At 43.1% G+C, this 17,169-nt stretch overlaps 1 protein-coding gene and 1 long non-coding RNA gene across 5 annotated transcripts in view; one reads left to right on the forward strand and one right to left on the reverse strand.

Annotated features, from left to right (window-relative positions):
• The window catches only part of LOC121602443 (atrial natriuretic peptide receptor 3), a 52,903-nt gene that overhangs the window by 5,159 nt on the left and 30,575 nt on the right, over positions 1-17,169 (forward strand). For all 3 annotated transcript variants that reach the window (XM_041931224.1, XM_041931208.1, XM_041931217.1), the window contains exon 3: positions 14,499-16,272. In XM_041931224.1, coding sequence (XP_041787158.1) covers positions 15,675-16,272 — 598 coding nt within the window. In that variant the 5' untranslated portion in view covers positions 14,499-15,674. The remainder of the gene's footprint in view (positions 1-14,498; positions 16,273-17,169) is intronic.
• On the reverse strand, positions 6,005-7,737 carry LOC121602481. Of its 2 annotated transcripts, XR_006006422.1 has the most exons (4): positions 7,649-7,733; positions 6,923-7,564; positions 6,540-6,781; positions 6,005-6,423 (listed from the first exon to the last, which is right to left on the reverse strand). It is a non-coding gene; the product is annotated as an uncharacterized LOC121602481 (long non-coding RNA). The 2 variants fall into 2 exon arrangements; XR_006006420.1 differs by having other exon boundaries at positions 6,923-7,737.

Below are 17,169 nucleotides of genomic sequence, written 5' to 3' on the forward strand. Positions count from 1 at the left end.
GACCGTGAAATAAATTATTTATTTCCACCAATTTGAGTGGGGTGGAGGTGTTGGAGTGTAGACGCGCCACGAGCCGATGCCACGGCAGCCGAGACACAATATTTCTTTCCATTTTTACACGACAAACGCACAAACGCAGATGAACGGTTTCGGAGCGGCAAAGGTGTGTCGTATCAATTCCATCACGAAGCGTCCAGAGCAAGCATTCGTTTGGAACGGTGGGCCAAGTGGTTGATAAGATAGCAACCGTATTGTTGTTTTTTTTTTCTGTATTGTTGTGCCTTAATTTTTTTTTTTTCAGTTTCTAATCATAGCCGGCAGTGGCCCTCTAGGGGAGGGTAGAATTGAAAGTGCGGCCTACGACGGCTACTACCATCCGCTGGACCGTGGTTTTTATTTGTTGGACTGTTTCGTTATCATTTTGCTGCTGCCACTGCTGCAGTGGTGCATTACCGGCGGAATGGCGTGTAACGATGGTACAAATCCAATCTGTTTCCTGTGCTACAACTGTCACTGTTTGTCAGCGCGGACATGCTCGAGTACTTGGGCTGTGTTGATGTTGAAAAAGCGGAAAAGCGTTCGCTATTATGTTCGATTTTGGTTCTTCTTCTTGTTTGGAGCGTCGTGCGCTCAGTGAGCTGTGACTCTGTTCGCTCACCGCCGTCTCACAGCTTAATGGAGTCAGCCTAAACAAAACAACAAACCCCAGCTGGTGTAAAAAAATACATCATGTTTTAAAATTACTAAAAACGTCTAGCATGCGATAAGCTTTGTCCCGCAGTCACACTAGAGCGTGTTATCTTGATGTTGTAAATATTAGAGTTGCCAAACTGTGCGACTATTTTTAGCTACTTCCCCGTGGCAAAGAGAGGTGATATGGCAGATAAGAATGTAAAAAGTACATTAGCTCTCGTGAGAAATTTGATATACAATGGGAATATTTTAAATACGTCAGAAATCAAGCTTTCTATCGACGTATATTGGTAAAATGAATTCAACCAAAATTTGGAGCTTTAAGGGACTTTTTGTAATATTTGAATAAGGTTCAAATTTTGCCTTTTTTAAAACTCTGAAAAAGAAAGCCTTTCGAAAATGGCAATATGATATTTTAAATTTCATTCAATATTTTATCTTCTAAATATACACGAAACTGTCTATCTTTCATACAGCCAGCGTCCAGTGTGCTATTTCCTGTTTTGCCGTTTTGGTTCATGTTGTGCATTCTGGCCCAGAAGCTGATAATAAAGCTATAAATATCGAAACTAAATATCCTACAGCGGTGCCGTCCCATGGGTTTTACCAACAACAAAAAAAAAGGAATCGAACCGTAATCGCACACCGATCTAAGCATCGGCCTGCAGGAATCAGGCCTGTCATACATGCAATAAAACCATCATCAACCAGTGTAAGTGTGGCGGGCATGATAAACCGGGGAATGAATTCCATCAATCGCTTCGCACCGTACCGGGTAATAGTTTTTCGCTGCACTTATCGGTTATCTTATCTGTGTGGCTTGCTGCCTGCCTGTCGTGAAACCAGCTGCCCATGACGCCAATGCGCTCGTATCGGCGCATGGCCGGGGTATCGATAATTGATGGAAAACAACGGCCACACAATCGGGTGGATGTTGTTTTGTCCGTTCCTGCTGCTAGGCCTCCTGCCCCCTCCCCCCACTTTTTAAACAGTCATCATGATAACAAAAAGCTGCAATTGTGTGTGCTTTTGTAAACGAACGCCACTGATCGAAACGAATGCGGAATGAGTGTGTGCTTTTCTCCCTGGGTGGTGGTGATAAGCACTTATTGAATTTGAAACCTCATCTCCAATAAAGAAAAAACAAAAGGACAAATTTAGCTCCCAATTTTCACCCTTCTTAATGTTACCGTCAGTGTGTGTGTGTGTTTTTTTTTTTTGTATCAACTGTTTACAATATTTGAGGGGCAAAGAAAATTCGAAGCCTATTCCAAAGCACCCAACGCTAAATAGATTTCCGATCAAACGGCACACCATTCATTAACTCACGACCGTAAACCGGCGATTGGGGGAGGATGAAAAAGAGATATCGCTCATTTCTTTTCCCTCTACACAGGTAAGGTTGGTTTAGTGGAGGTAGGGACTCTGCGAAAACAGATTACGCAAAACACCTGGATGGTGCGATGGTAAGGTGCATGTAAATAAATTACCGTCAATCCGGTTGGAAGCTATTCTACCCGCATGGAGCAGAGGGGTACCCGCAATGGGCCAGGATGAAAGCAATAATACTTTCATGTAATAGTTTGCTGGCCGGGTTAGCGGCAAGGTTAAGGTGTAGTGGGAGAAAATGCTAAAACCACCACCACAACCACCCCAGAGAGTCTGGTTCCACGTTTTGAAGCAAGCTGATGATTGAAACCAGTACGAAACCAAGACGGGTCGGGGGAGGGAATTTAGGAAAGCCGTAAAATTTATGCTAAACCGATTGGCGAAAGGTATGGCGTTGGGTATTGGGGCTGTTTTTCGCGCTTGCCACTTTTGCCAGACGCCCGTCCCGGATGGGGGAACTCTGCGAAGCGGGTTGGGAAACCGTGTGACCTTCTGGAATTTGACCGGGTGGGACGTGCGCTCGGACGATGAGATGAGTTTGTTTGGATAATTTTTTTTTTGTTCTTCTTGTACCAAAAAGTTTACACATTTTGCGTGCGTCGGCCAGGTGGGTTCGATCGGAAAGCAGTTAGTATATTCTGCACCGTTTGGATGAGACGTTTGCTTTCATGCAGGAGAGTTATGGTCTGTGCGCAGAAATCTGCTGGTAATTAAACGTTATGCTGGGCTCCGTCTGGGAAAAAGCGCTTTAGAAGTGAAAACGGATTGCTATTGAATACCAGAACCGTGTTTGTTTCCTTTTCCTTTTAAACCGTGTCTTCCATGAACATTTTTTACGGCGCGTAAAATGCGGAAGTCTTATTTTTCGTACCAAAAGTGAACGTTTTTTCAATAATTGTATGTCAGTAGATAGAAAATTCGATTCGCTTATATTCGAATAAGCATTTGTTCAAACAGTTCTCGTTTAATAAAATCTCACCCGTTAGTACGTGATTCACATGCGCAAAGTATGGTTAATCATGGCATAAGATTTAGGCCAACATTAGCCTCATCGTCGCACGTCATTATTATAGCGCGATGTAAATGACGCGTTTTTCTCTCCATCCCACATATGACATTCGAGAAGCATATTTGCTAAACCACTTCATGTGCCAAAACTCCCCCGTGTCGCGTAGACAAACACCCGCCGAGCGATCCCTTTTGCTGTTGGGAGGGTAATTTAATTTCGTCAAACCTCCGTAGGAAAAGGCTTCGGTGACCTTTTTCATGTAATTTGAGCCACGGTCGGCCTTTTTTGGGCCAGCCGATCACCGGTGGGTCAGCGTTCCAGTTGGTGGAAAAATACCCTGCGGGCTTACCATCCTGCCCGAGCAACTGTCACTCAATGGGGGATGTGTTTCGGTGTAAACGAGGGTTTCTGTTGTCGGGGAGATTTTTTTTGGGTTAGCTGGAAGGACGCAGCCATCGGATGGCTGTCCAGACACGTTGCGGCAGTACGTAGGTATTTGCTTTGCAACGCTCGTCCAACGGCTCAGTGGCTTTAAGTGGACGCCACAGTAATGTTGTGGGTAGTCGGACTTCAATCAACCGATGGTCCAACAGAAAGGGCTATGATGAGTGTATGATTGATTGTTCGTTTGTGTGTGATTGCTTGTGCTAATGGTATCCTACTGAGAAAAGCAGACGCGTGGTATATCATATCGAATAGCCTTTTTAATCGCTCAGTTCGGAGTATTGGGACGAATGGTACTAAATGGATGTAAATATAGATTTTTATCTAATAATTACAAGGTAGTACACATTATGTAGGGTATGGCTGATTGCAAGTCACGTAAGTTTTAACATTAATGATGCTTCTTCTTCTTCTTTGGCACAACAACCGCTGTCGGTCAAGGCCTGCCTGTACCCACTAGTGAAGTGAGCTTGGCTTTCAGTGACTTATTGTTACCATAGCAGGATAGTCAGTCCTACGTATGGGGGCACGGTCTATTCGGGACTTGAACCCATGACGGGCATGTTGTTAGGTCGTACGAGTTGACGACTGTACCACCAGACCAGACCAGACCAGACCGGTTAATGATGCTAGTCTATCTTAAAATTGAAATCCAATGATTTTCAATGAAGCATTAAAGCTTAAAGCCTTAAACCATCCAATTTCTCTTCGAAGAATGTTGACATTGTCGCCTCTTTTTATGAAAGCTAACAGCTAACAGATGCTGTATTACGCTCTTCTAACCTAGTATGACTTTTCTCTTTCGATTTTTAATTTATTTTTACACCGCAAGATTATGCACAGTCATTTTCGAGGTCACCTTAGAATTAAAAAAAAAACCCATTCACCCTCAAAAACCCTACCAACCTGCTTTAAAATACTGAATAAAGGAAACCATAGCAAATATTATCCCATGGTTTTGAAAATAAAATTTTATCACACGAAGTTTCTACTTTCCTTCTCCTTCGTGTCTGCTTCGTCTGTGTGTTTTCGTGCACTGAATTACACACTGTACTGACCAACGAAAGATTATGTTACTCTTTTTTTTCTAAAAAAAAGTGATTACGATCAATATAGTTGCAACTCAGTGCGCCGTCCCTGGGTAAACTCCCAACGTACTAATTTCTCTTCCTCAACCATGAGCATGATCCTTTATCGATGAAAACGTCCCAACTGTCATTAGTTCGAACCGATCCGAGCAAAACACTCGGGGGACAAGACTCTAACGAGCTTCTAAAATTTCATTCGTCTTCCTTGCTATCTCATCAATCCACTCAATCCACCATCCTCCTCAGCGCAACTTATCACAAAATTGACGTCAACAATAACAGAAACTAGGGGAAAAAATTAAACAAACTTTTAAATCGATTCTAGCGGAAGTCTACAGCCATCCTACTTCTGCTTCCAGCAAATGTTCGTACGCACAATTTGGTAGGACTTTCCAGTCAAATCCAGTGATTAGATTGGTATGCGCGCTCCGGCAATGTGCTAAGTACGTGCCTTCGCGGTATTGTGCAATGTATTTTGCGGGTACGGGAAAAACTTTCCCATAAAAAAGTACGCTTTCCGCTCCCAGGCATACCTCGTCAAGTGCGTTCTTTTCGCCCACGAAACAGGAACTGGACGGGGTAGGATTGGAATTTCGAGATTTAACCTCTAATTGTATTTTTATTTCCTCGTCGCGGTTCGTAGATTTTGCCAGTTCTGCGAGAGATAGAGCAATTCCGCTCGGGGACAATTTTGCGCTTTCATACGATTTTGTCGCCTCAAAACGTGCCACGACTGGTGTGCGACCATTAGCGATTGTGGGCATAATTCAAGTGTGACTTTGAATTAGAATCATTTATCCGTCGTTCGTCATTTTGGCGTGGCAGGAAGACGTTTCCGGTGAAAGTTTAAATGCAGTAGTGTCGTTTTAGAAGTAATTGTTCGACGAAGGGAATTGAAATGTTCGCCTGAGATATGGAATTGTTTCTCCGAAGATGGTTGTTGAGAAAATCTTATAAAGTAGCCTCTTGTTGAAATGCTTTAACACAAAACGAAAACGAAGGCCAAATTGCTATGTATCTTTGGGTGAGTTGTTAATATTTAATGAGATGTTGGCTATACGTTTCATAATATTAGTGAAAATATTGAAGTTTAAAGTCTTGTATACTATATAGAAAAAAATAATCTTTAAAGCATAACGCAGTTCATGATCAACTCAAACTGTGGCGAAAATAGTCAGTGCCCCGCAGAAAACAACTAAAAATACGTTAGCGGCTGTTGAAGAAAATCACCAAATTTTCCAAAGTTTTTCCATGGACTTAGATATAGATATTGCACCATCCCCTTTGATTCAATCTATGTTTGTTGAAGTTAAAAAAAAAAACAAACAATATAGTTTAACTTATCACAATCACCTTTTTATGATGATTACGGTACACAGGGCACGAGGCGAAGGACATTTTCAATCAAGCCTTTTATCCACAACAACAACCCGTACAACGATAATCTTGTTTTCCCGTTTCCCTTTAAACGGCCTTGGAAACAAGAATCATCGGTCAAACAAGGTCAAGAAGTACGTGTGCTTTTTAGAGAAGATTTCCATTTATCAACTGCTGCCAACAGTCTGTTGGTGTTTACGCGTGGATGTCCACGAGACTCTGATAGCGTTCTAGCATCCTTGCCCTTGTGCACCCGCTTCTCTTTTTCCACCTTATCTTGGCTTAACTCGTCAATGTTGATTTTGCAGTTCAATTGCCGCATCCTTCGCAGGTTCCTACCTTGCAAGCACCAGCCCATAGACTGCTCGTGCAAACAGATCTTCGTTATTTTTCAAACGATCAAACGAAAGGACGGCACGTTTCCTGTAACAAATTATGATGATTATTTTCAATTGCTGATACAAACAGCGCGGTACACTAGGGGTTAGAAGTCGTTTCAGTGTGGCAAGAAAGTCAGCAATCAGAACTTTTCTCGGTACCTGTCGTTCATCTTGAGTTATTTCTTTTCTTTCCCCCCTTTCAAGGAAAGTTCCAGTGTACTGGGTTCGTTAGTAGGGGGCAGTAATATGTAACTTTTTAATGCTCTTAGCAGCTACAGTCGCGGTGTGCAATGCTCGCCATTTTTATGCGTTTGGGCGAGTTGGAGGCGATTTTTCATGCTCTACCTTGAGGATACGTACCGTCAAAGCAAGAGCAACTTGTCGTCTAGCACTCACCATTACTTAGAATAGAAGTTAGAAGGGAATAAGACGGTTTGCTTGATGATTGTTTTTTGTTATTGCTTTCTTTGGCTCGAGAGCGCTTATTACAATGGTTGTTTTTTTTTCTCCTACTTTTCATTCCTTCACTTCAATTCACTTACCCACGGTGGGATCGAAGTACGACGTCCGTACCGGAAATTAATGCTTCCCTTAGGATTGTACCCGATTGGCGTAATGCACCGCTCGCCCACAACGTTGCGGAAGTGAATTATCCTTCGAAGCGATTACTTACTAAGCGCTTTTGCAGCATTTGGCAAGGCTTGCTTTGTTCCTGCATTCGTCAATCTAGCAAAAGAGACACGCAGCTGGCTGGTTCGCTGTGATGGTAGACAACCGTACTGGAGAGGATTTCCTATGCTTTGGCTCTATTTCTTACCGTGTTTCGTGTTCTTTTTCTCCTTCGTAGCAGTAGCTTTCGGATCGCAAAGAAGGTTTGGCACAACGGCACGATAGAACCTTCACGCCAGACAGACAGATCGCAATCGAAAGGATCTATGGGATGGATGGGTTCCTAAGTGGTTTGGGAATTAATTGTCGCCGGGCGCACTTCGTTTTGGAGCCTGTCTGTCACACGTTGGGTTTTGAGGAAAGGGACAACAACATAATGGCCAACATTGAATACACTTCGGGAGCTTATTTTCGTATCGTTGAGAGTACGGTGACACATACAATTTGGTGAAATCGATAAACATCTTAATAGGCTCTTCCTGAACGGAGAACGTTGGCGAAGAAAATATCTAAAACTACTTTGTACCGAAAAGTGGTTGTAGCGCCGGATAAGTAAATAACTTTGCAGGAGCGAATTTAAGGATACTGCCCAAACACACCTTTTGGGTGAACTAAGACCAACCAAAGCTCCCTGTGCGTCGCTCTTTAATTTACATTTCAATAATCCTTCCGTGACCCTTCCACAGTACTAACCACAAACCAAAACTGCATTCGAATGATTGCGCTTGTGCCGTTGGATGCACTTGTTGGATGCACAAAAAGGGGGGGGGCACTGTCCTGTAAATGGTAAAACTGTCCGTTCGGCACGTATCATCATCAAGGGTGTTCCAGCACCACCAGAGAAGTGAGATTACCAACTGCCCAGCGTCATCCGTCCTTTACCGAATCACAACGAACGTGTGATAGCAGGGACTGGGCAAAAGGCACAGCCCTGAAGGTGTTGACGAAAAACCTCAACCATTTGTAAACACTTGCCATCGACGTAAGCCATGCCGAACGGTTGCTACTGGGCTACCCCTGGGCGGGGGCATCCCCACATTTCGTTGAACCGGTTGAAACCTGCAGGGTTATGCTGCATTCTACATGTGTCATCTTTGGAATGTAATTTCAAGCTCAAATGAAGCACGTGATTGTTTTCGCCACGTAAAACTGTTGCCTGTTGCTGCGGTGCGAATGAAATATTCTGGGCATATCCTGGCACGTTCCGAGGTGAGCAAAAATAAAAGATTAAAAAGTGGGTTTAGAGCTAAGGAAGGCTTTTCTTTCCCGCTTAGTGGTGTGGGGTTTCTTTTCTTGGAAAAGGAAGGAAACCTATCAACAAGTGAGTCTGCGTATGTGTGTGTGTACGTGTGTGCTCTGGGTGCGTTTTGAAAGCTTAACCGGAAATTGAATTCTCGCTACGAAAATACTACCTCCTTCTTGTGACGTCAACGGTGAAATGTGAGGGTTGAAGCAATCAATGAATGGCTTAGATAATTGTTTAAAGGAATCGTGCCGTAAATGCACGTTTGGTTCATTGAACACAAAATACAGATTTTTCTTATTGCTGATAAAAAAAATCTTTAAACTTGTTGACTTGAAAATATTTTGAATTGTATACTTTTAATTAAAAAACTTTGGATCATAATATCCCCCACCAGACCAGGTTTTGCCCTTGTGTCTGCTTACTAGCCTGAAGCCCACGGTTTTACGCAAGGTGCCGGTGAGCAAAGGGCGTGAAAAATATCTTCACGCTAGTAGACACACTTTCAATCGACCTTATCCAATATCAGCTTGGAAGGGAGGTCGGGTGATGTTTGGCGTTGGATTTTGGGCAATTCCACTTTCGTATACGGAGCACCTTCACAGTCGATCGTAGTCAAGAATTTACAATGTTGAATGTTGATGCCTGATGGGTGAAGGGTACGCTCAGCACAGTGGTAAACGTATGGATGAATCATTGTTTTTTTTAAATGTCATTATAAAATAAGGCAAATGACCTGTTAGTTGTATAGTTTGTTGAACTGTTTTGCTTGATTGATTAATTAGTTAAAAATAATTTGATTTAGATTTACTTGAAAATAACCAACGGCATTACTGCAACTATTATTGAAACATAAAAATATACAAGTTTTCAAAAATCTATATAAATGATCTTAACTCATTATTGTTTAGCAATCATTTATATGTAAAATCTGTCCCTTTATACGTATTTTTCCAGCTGTTGACATAAAACATTATAGTCTTAAGCAATAGTTTTAATGGTCTTCAATTTATTTCAATTTTTTATCGCAACCACTTACGTGTAGTCATGGGTTTAGAAAATGTTGGTGGTACGTTTTATCGTTTATCCACTTCCTTAACCTCATGGCCACCGGCGGGTTCGCTGTGCGGGCTCACTTCCAAGTGACCGGCTCGCAGTTCAAGTTCACCGCCAGCCAGAAAGTCAAATTCCAACTAAACTTCTCACGATCTTTTAATCTTCTGCCTCACACGAGTTCAGGCGCTACTTTTGCTTGTGGCCTTGAATAGAGCTTTTCCTAGACCACACACTGGCAAAGTGGAGGGGGGGGGAGAGAGGGGTGCCAAAAAGTTTACCCGCCGTCTGCGTGATGCAGAAACGAGCAAAGTTAACTGTTTCACACTCCCAGCCAAGTATATCAATCGAAAGAATCATTGTAAAGAACGCGCTCAACTCGATTCATTTTTGGGTTTTTTGTTTGTTGTGTTACACTTCGCGGAAAGTGATTTATGATAAGCGGTGGGAAGATCTCATTTTAATGTTGTTTGCAGCATACTTCGCAACCAGCTTCGAGCGAGAGCTTCCATCCTCCACGCACAGCGCGTTACACTGTTTGCACTTGGTTTAACTATTTTCGGGCCGATTTTTCATTTTGCGTCGTGGCGCGCGCTCGCGCTTATATCGAAACGAGGGGAGGGTTATCGTTCGGCATGTTTTGAACATTGAAGCGTAAAAAAAAACCCGGGAAAAGAGTCTGTTTTTGGCTGTCTTTTGAATCTTTCTTAGAAAATTAGCCGCCGTACTACGGTGTACAATATGGCCGTTTGATGTTTGGTTCACGCAAATGTGACTAGCAAGGGGCCGGAGAAATGTGCAAATTTAATATCGGACCACTGTGTTCCGGTCTAAGTTTTGAGGAAAAGCGCGAAGTCTTGCGAGGGGCAAGGGTACGAAGCACTCGAACACATGTCTTTACCAATGCTGTATTATTGTTTGTTTGATTTATTTTTATTTATTCATGAATGTCGTTATTGGTGTTGTTCTTGGAATCCAGCCTCATTCATTTGGCACATCTACTCTTATTCAAAAACATGTTACCATCCTGCCGGCGGCAAGTTATCGACATTCCGGTGCTCAGCCACTTGCAAAAAATGCTGAACAACATCCTGCCGCAACGTGATCAATTTTTGCGTCAAATTGCGTGACAGTTATGATCGTGCACCGGCGGTAGAACAATCCCGGGGGTGTTGGATTAGCTCACTTTCATAACTTGTAACAAATAAAGTTTGTTCAGGAGGAACGGAAAGTTATTCTTATCCGAGACATCCTGCTTCTTACCTTCCCAACCACACATTGTGATGTGAGAAACTTTCATCTACCTTGTGCTTTGTGCTTTTTCTTACGTGTGTATATGGAAGAAGATGATGATGATGCTTTAGCCCGGCTCTCTTGCTATTGATTTATTGGACAAATTCGTCTCCCCGAACTTAGCCTTCAGCTAGTCTGCATATCAGATGAAGCTTATTTGCGTTGCCATATGCATGATATATTTCTTTTCAAAATATTTCAATCATTCGATGGCTGCAAAAAAAGCCGTTTAGTGATAAAAATATTCGCTTGTTGAGATACGAAAAATGTTGGCGAAAATGATGATGTTACTTATAAACTGGATTCTATTTTCATTTTTTTGTTATCTAGCAACAGGTTGGACTTATGGGCTTTGACCGGATACCTGGAACACTTCTTAAAAGAGACAAAGCAGAGCTTCCTCAACAATGTCTGCCAAAAACCTGTTTGGCTACGGGCCATTTTCAAAAGAAAATCCTAAAATTATTTACACTATTTCGTGACGCGATACTTCTTTCTTAAGTAAAATTAATGCCCCTCGAGCAGAAGCACTTTCCTGCTCGTGTTTCAAAATTCCAAGCAAGTTTGAGAATGGCGGTAAAGTTGGAGACAGCTGGCTGCACGACAACGCCCTGTTACGGCTGGACAAACAGCCAGACAAAAAATAGGTGACGATATTTTGAAGTGGCGTTAAAGACGAACAGATTGAAGACTTTGATGAGCGGGTAAATTAAATTAGCTGTCCATTTTCGCGTCAGTCTGAACTGTTTTTCATGCACTATCTACCGTGCGATGGAGGGAAAGCAGCAAGTTGAACAGGTTGTCGTTTGCCTCAGTCTAGACGAGCCTGAGCGGGGTTGGGAAAATTATGTGTAATTAATTATTTCGATCAAAACAGCTCTTGGAAGGTATAAGCAAAGATGATTCAATTATGCCATGCCATTAAAATATACATTAATCTACGATATTTATTGTTCACTGTTTTATTGCCCTAAACCCTATCGCGTAGCATTAAATTGGTAATTTGTTTGTAAGAAATGATTAAAAGATGCTTGGTAGTATTCGTTTCTTTTGTCCTAAAATAACATACCCGTTCAATGAGGATTATTATGGCTTGTTTTGGCACTAGCACCAGGACCAGGAACAAAACGAAATCTAAGCAATCAATCATCGTTCGACCGTTCGGTAACGTTTGTACCGTATGTTTCTTTTTGCAGCTTTATTTGCATCAAACCTGATCGTCGCCGGGTGTAAATTAACACAAATAAACACCTGTCCTTTGAGGCGTGCAGCCGACATAGATGTTAGTATTTCATGTTCGGGGTGAGAATTATTTACTTGACCATCGGGGAGGTGTAGCGTGAAAATACAACCGCTTCATTGGTTTCATCAAACATGCTAATTTTAGAGCGCGTTCAATCGTTCCTAATTCACGCTCACGAGATTCAGCCTCCTCTTCTAACGACTCAACTATGGACGCTATTTAATTAACATCCCGTTGCTCGCGGACCACCAACCTTAACCAGACCAGGCGCGGACCACTACGACGGAACAGCCATCGTGAATGAAGTGTTTATCGTTAACCACACCGGGCGTAGTTTGCTCAATATTTGCCAAGCCGTACCGGAATAATCGGTGGCACGCAGCGCGAGTGCCGCTACTTGCAGCTCAACTTTCCAGCGCAAACGGCAAAAGGTACACGCGAAGGAAGGCAAGTTGTTGCTTTTGCTCGCCGCGTGAGCTGGCACCGGTCAATTTAGGAGGAAGAATTATGGCTTGCTCCAAACCAGACCCTCGAGCTCCAGCACACTCTACGATTTTGGGATGTTTACCTTGCGTACCCAACGACCCTCGTCAAGGTGTAAGGGGTTACGGCCAAAGTTCGGTAATTAGATAGCTGGCTGGTGGTGGGTTAAATGAAGGTTAGGTACTTCACTTTACCACCTTGCACCTGGTGGCCGGGACTGCTCTCGAATGGAAGTACCTTTTTGGGGTGGAGACGAACCTTTTGGTAGTCTGCTTTGCACGCTTCAAGTGGTCTGGAAAGTATGCAGTATGCATAATTTAATTCCATTCTCGCCATAAACTGTTGGTCACGTGTCGGATCGCTAATCCTACAATGCTGCTAACTTATGGTGGGAAAAGCTTGAAAGCTATCGAACGAGACAACTGTTGATATTTATTTTAGTGGAATATCACTGCTATAATTTAATACTTTAAAAGTGAATTGATGTATTAATCTATTAATTTATGATGATTTCTATATTATTCAATGATCATTTTTTTCCAAGTAGAACATTTGGTGAGTTCAGAAAATAGTTTTACGACAATAATAAAAGTTTTATAACGATTTTCAAACTTATAAATCCAAACCATTTTAAGATGCAGAATTATAGTGGAGCGCCGTTTATCCGGGCTTTTTGGGATATATTTTATAACCAATGCCTGACTGATGTTTGGAAAACTATCTAATTTTTTGATAAAAATCACCCAGCTCTTGTTACCTTTATGTTTTTCTAATGCGAATATTTGAAATTTGCCATGAGTTTTAGTATTTTTTGTGACAACAATGTGGTCTTATAATCGCTTTTTCAAATATCCTCCTCATAACGCAATGTCACCTTTGTATTGAGCTGTCATTTCTCAACAGCACGGATTAACGGACAGCCGGATAAAACGTACCCGGATAAACGGCACTCCACTGTATCGGTAAACAATTGTCAAAATCTAGTATGAAGGAACTCAGGAAAATGAATCCAGGGGGTTGAATATTTCCTCTCCTATAAGCTTCTATTTTACAACTAAATCCGTATCATCACGTTCTGTCAGGTTTCTGTCATTAAAAACGAATGACAACGTAATTCCAACAAAACTACATATTTTTTCACAACATCCGATTAAGAATGTCGGAGGCGGAGTGGATTCACGAATCCAATCTGGAGCTCACACCATTAAAAGATAAGTCCCGGGTACTTGGGAAAATATTTCATAAATAAGCAGAGCACATCGAATATAGCACCTGTAGATCGGTCATAGTAGCATTTATTTTAGCAACATATTTTAACATGGTTATTATCCCTACATTCTGATGATTCCTGGAAAATATCATTACATTTCTAGATGTTTCGATTGAAAGCCTTCAAGAAGTGCCTACCGTCTGCAAGCTGTAATAAATAAAAATCCTTAGCCGTGCTTTTGAGTTGGCTACGCCTCGACAGCAAAAACAAGAAAACCATCCAACTCAATGTCCGTTAGACGGGCAATCAATTTCCCGGTGAGCAACGAGATTGGATCCGCCCTGGATCATAAACGATTTCACCGTACGTACGTTTAGGCAAACCATTTCTTCGAAAAGCTCCATCCTTGAATGGTTTGTATCTCAACCCCCCCAAAAAATATCCTTCCGAAGTATCCAGAAAGCATATTTTCTCTCCAATGAAATTAAGTGTCAGCCACATCCGGTGCTCGGAGTGACCGCCGTCCCGTTCGGCAGGTGCCTGAGTTGGGCACGCTCACTTCAGTTCACCTGACGGGGAGAAGCATCTTTATCACCACAGCACATTCAATACCAGATGGTTGCGGTACGGATTGGCAGTGGGACGCAAAAGAATTCGATCGCCATTTTGCAAGATTTATCGCTCGATTCATAAAGAATAACACGCAAAAGGATATTAATCGTAACGTATCTCCACACTTGCCCAAAAGCCGATCTGCCCAAGCGCGTATCGCCTTAACGCTGGGAAAAGAAAGCAGAGATAAATGGTTCATCATCATTCAACGTTCATCCAGAGTAAAATTCCTTCTTTAGAGATAAACACACGCAAACGAAAGAAGAAAAAACAAACTAAATGTGCTACCGGTTTCGCTTCGTTTCATTTCAGACGCAACCGGTTTCCTTCCATCAACGGGGTGCTTCTCAAGAGCCCATCGAACCGCGAAAGGATCAACCAAACGCCAAACGGTCGAAAAGTGATTCGTGCGATACCCACCCAGTGTTTGCTACGGCTTCTTTTGATACAGTTCCTGCGGGTTTCGTGTTTCTTTTCGCGCTTTCCACAGCTATAATAGCGGAGCAGATTGTGCCGGCAGCCTAATCTGTCTTCCGGAGTATTTAATTACCCGGAAACCGGGGCATCCGTCTGGTCCGGTCGATAGCCATCGTAGTGCGGCTAGGAATGCCTTCCTTCCCATTATTTATTTATTTTTCCATTCACCTGGCAAGGTGATTGCGAGCGGAAAAAATGCACCTCAATGGGTGGAATTTGCACAACCGTCTTACGGCATTCCATGGCACGGGAATACGTGCGATACGTGAGTTCGTTTACTGTGTATGTGTGCAAAGAGAAAGCGAAAGAAGAACGCGCGCGTGTGTATGTATGTTTAACTTAGGAAAGTACCACAATTCTACCACGGACTGATTGATATGCATATCATTCATATGCGTACGGTTTCGCTTAAATCCCTTGCGGGGAAAAATCACTTACCGCGCTTCGCTTCATTGCCTCCCCTTGCATTCACGGCGGTAGGTGAAAAGATGAGTTTAAAAGGTAAATAACAAAGGGTAAGCCACACAAGTCACGTCAATCAAAAAGAACAAGTCAGTTCGTTAGAATGTGAATAACGCCCCACGTCTCATTCGTTCCGGGAATGAGCTTAGACCCAATCGTACCGCGGCCAAGAAAAGGCGAACAAACAACAAGTGAAAGTGAAAGTGAAAGGATATAAATGCGCAAAACATACGCAAACAGTATCGCAACGTTAGTGTACACAAAGGGCCAGTTGGCAGCCCGGTTCCGCACGTGGTACTACGCGGTTTGTTGATTTTACTGACAAAAGCCTTTCGGCTTATTGGGTGCTGCACACTCCGTTCGGGGTTTTTGGGTGAATCGTCTTCAAGAAAATGGTGACGAAACATCGTTCCACGTCGTTACGAAATAACAACAGCCGATACAAACCCCACCAACCGCCCAGATCCGTCTCCGTGTGATTGAACCAGAACAGGGCGGCACAACAACAAGTGGGGCCGACGGCGCCAAACAAGGTGGTGTGAACAGTGAATGCGAAGCCGCTACCACAAAAACGCATTAGTGAACATGTGCACAAGGACATCGCGTTGCTGCTGGTTCGGTGGGCCCGGCTGGAAAAGGGTGCTGTGCTATCGCTGCGTCTGCTTCCTGTACGCGCTGATTGTGCTGGGAATCGTGCTGCTACCGGCCCCAGTCGAGTCGGGCTGCAGGCGGCTGGTGCGGAAACCGTGCGAAGCGATCTGTGTACGCAGGACGCCCGACGGCGTGCCGAACGCTGGTCGGCGGCTACCGATCGGAACAAATCCGACCGGCTTCGCTGCGACTGATCGGAACGTGTCTTTACCACACTTGGCCTCCGCCACCGGGTGGACCTGCGAGCTGCGGATCGTGGTGATCATGCCGGCAAACACGAGCGTGGAAGCATCACTGCCCCGCGTGCAGCCCGTGCTCGAGAAGGCGGAAGGCTACATTCGCCGGGAGGGCATTATACCGGCCGACGTAGCCATTCGCTGGATCCCGTTCGACGATCGGTGCGAACAGGCCCGGGCGACGGTGATGGCGATGGACGGTACCGGCAGTGACTACTGCGGGCATCTCATACTGGGACCGAGCTGTGATTTCGCTTTAGGTAAGCCAGCGCATTTTGTCATGCTTAATTGTTAATTATTCTTTCCGATACCCGAGCGCCCGGAGAATAAATATGCGGCAAAGGTTTTGAAAAGTAATATATTTTGCTAAATGCTAATAAAATAATGGCGGCAAATTTATGCTCCACTCTAAGCACATGGTCTTAATACTTCCTTCGTGAGCAAAGTATATCGACTGCTACAGACCGTTTCGATTCACTATGCTATAAATCACCTTGATACGCAGACAGACTGATATTAAGTTCATTATAGCTTATTTGTTCAAGCTGCTACCGTCATCAGACAATCATTAACTCCGGCCACAATGCTGGAGCGCTGCTAAATGAAATCAAATTAAGTAGGATCACAATGCTATCTATCACACCTGCTGTTGTTACTGCTAGGGAAGGAGACGGGAAGCATATCGATTAACTTTCTGCCCTCATTAGATGGGTCGGTTTTGTTAGTCCGTTATCTATACAATCATTATTTTCGTGCGACAAGCGGTGAGGGAGATAAAATCTCCGTGGGAAGTAAATTTATTTAGTCACGAAGTGTATGTTTTTTTGTAGTTTTTGTAAGAATAATTTCATTTTTCTTGAAAAAAATGCATATACGCATATAAATTAACAATTAAATACAATATTTTCAACGCCGTTTTTGTTGTTTTTGAATACTATAACTTTAATAATGCAAGAGTAAATTCGTCTACTTGACTGTGATAGAGTAGTAATAAACCATCCCACCCAGTCTGCTGCCGGAAATCAATAATATACCCCCTTGAACGTGATTGTTCAACATTAATGCAACAATAAAAACCACCCAGATGGTCCATTCACCGGACTCGATCCTCAATCGTTGACCGCACTTTTGCTGTAAACCGTTTCTCGTTTGTTTCA

This window comes from Anopheles merus, chromosome 2R (assembly GCF_017562075.2).
Source record: "Anopheles merus strain MAF chromosome 2R, AmerM5.1, whole genome shotgun sequence".
Lineage (NCBI taxonomy): Eukaryota > Metazoa > Arthropoda > Insecta > Diptera > Culicidae > Anopheles > Anopheles merus.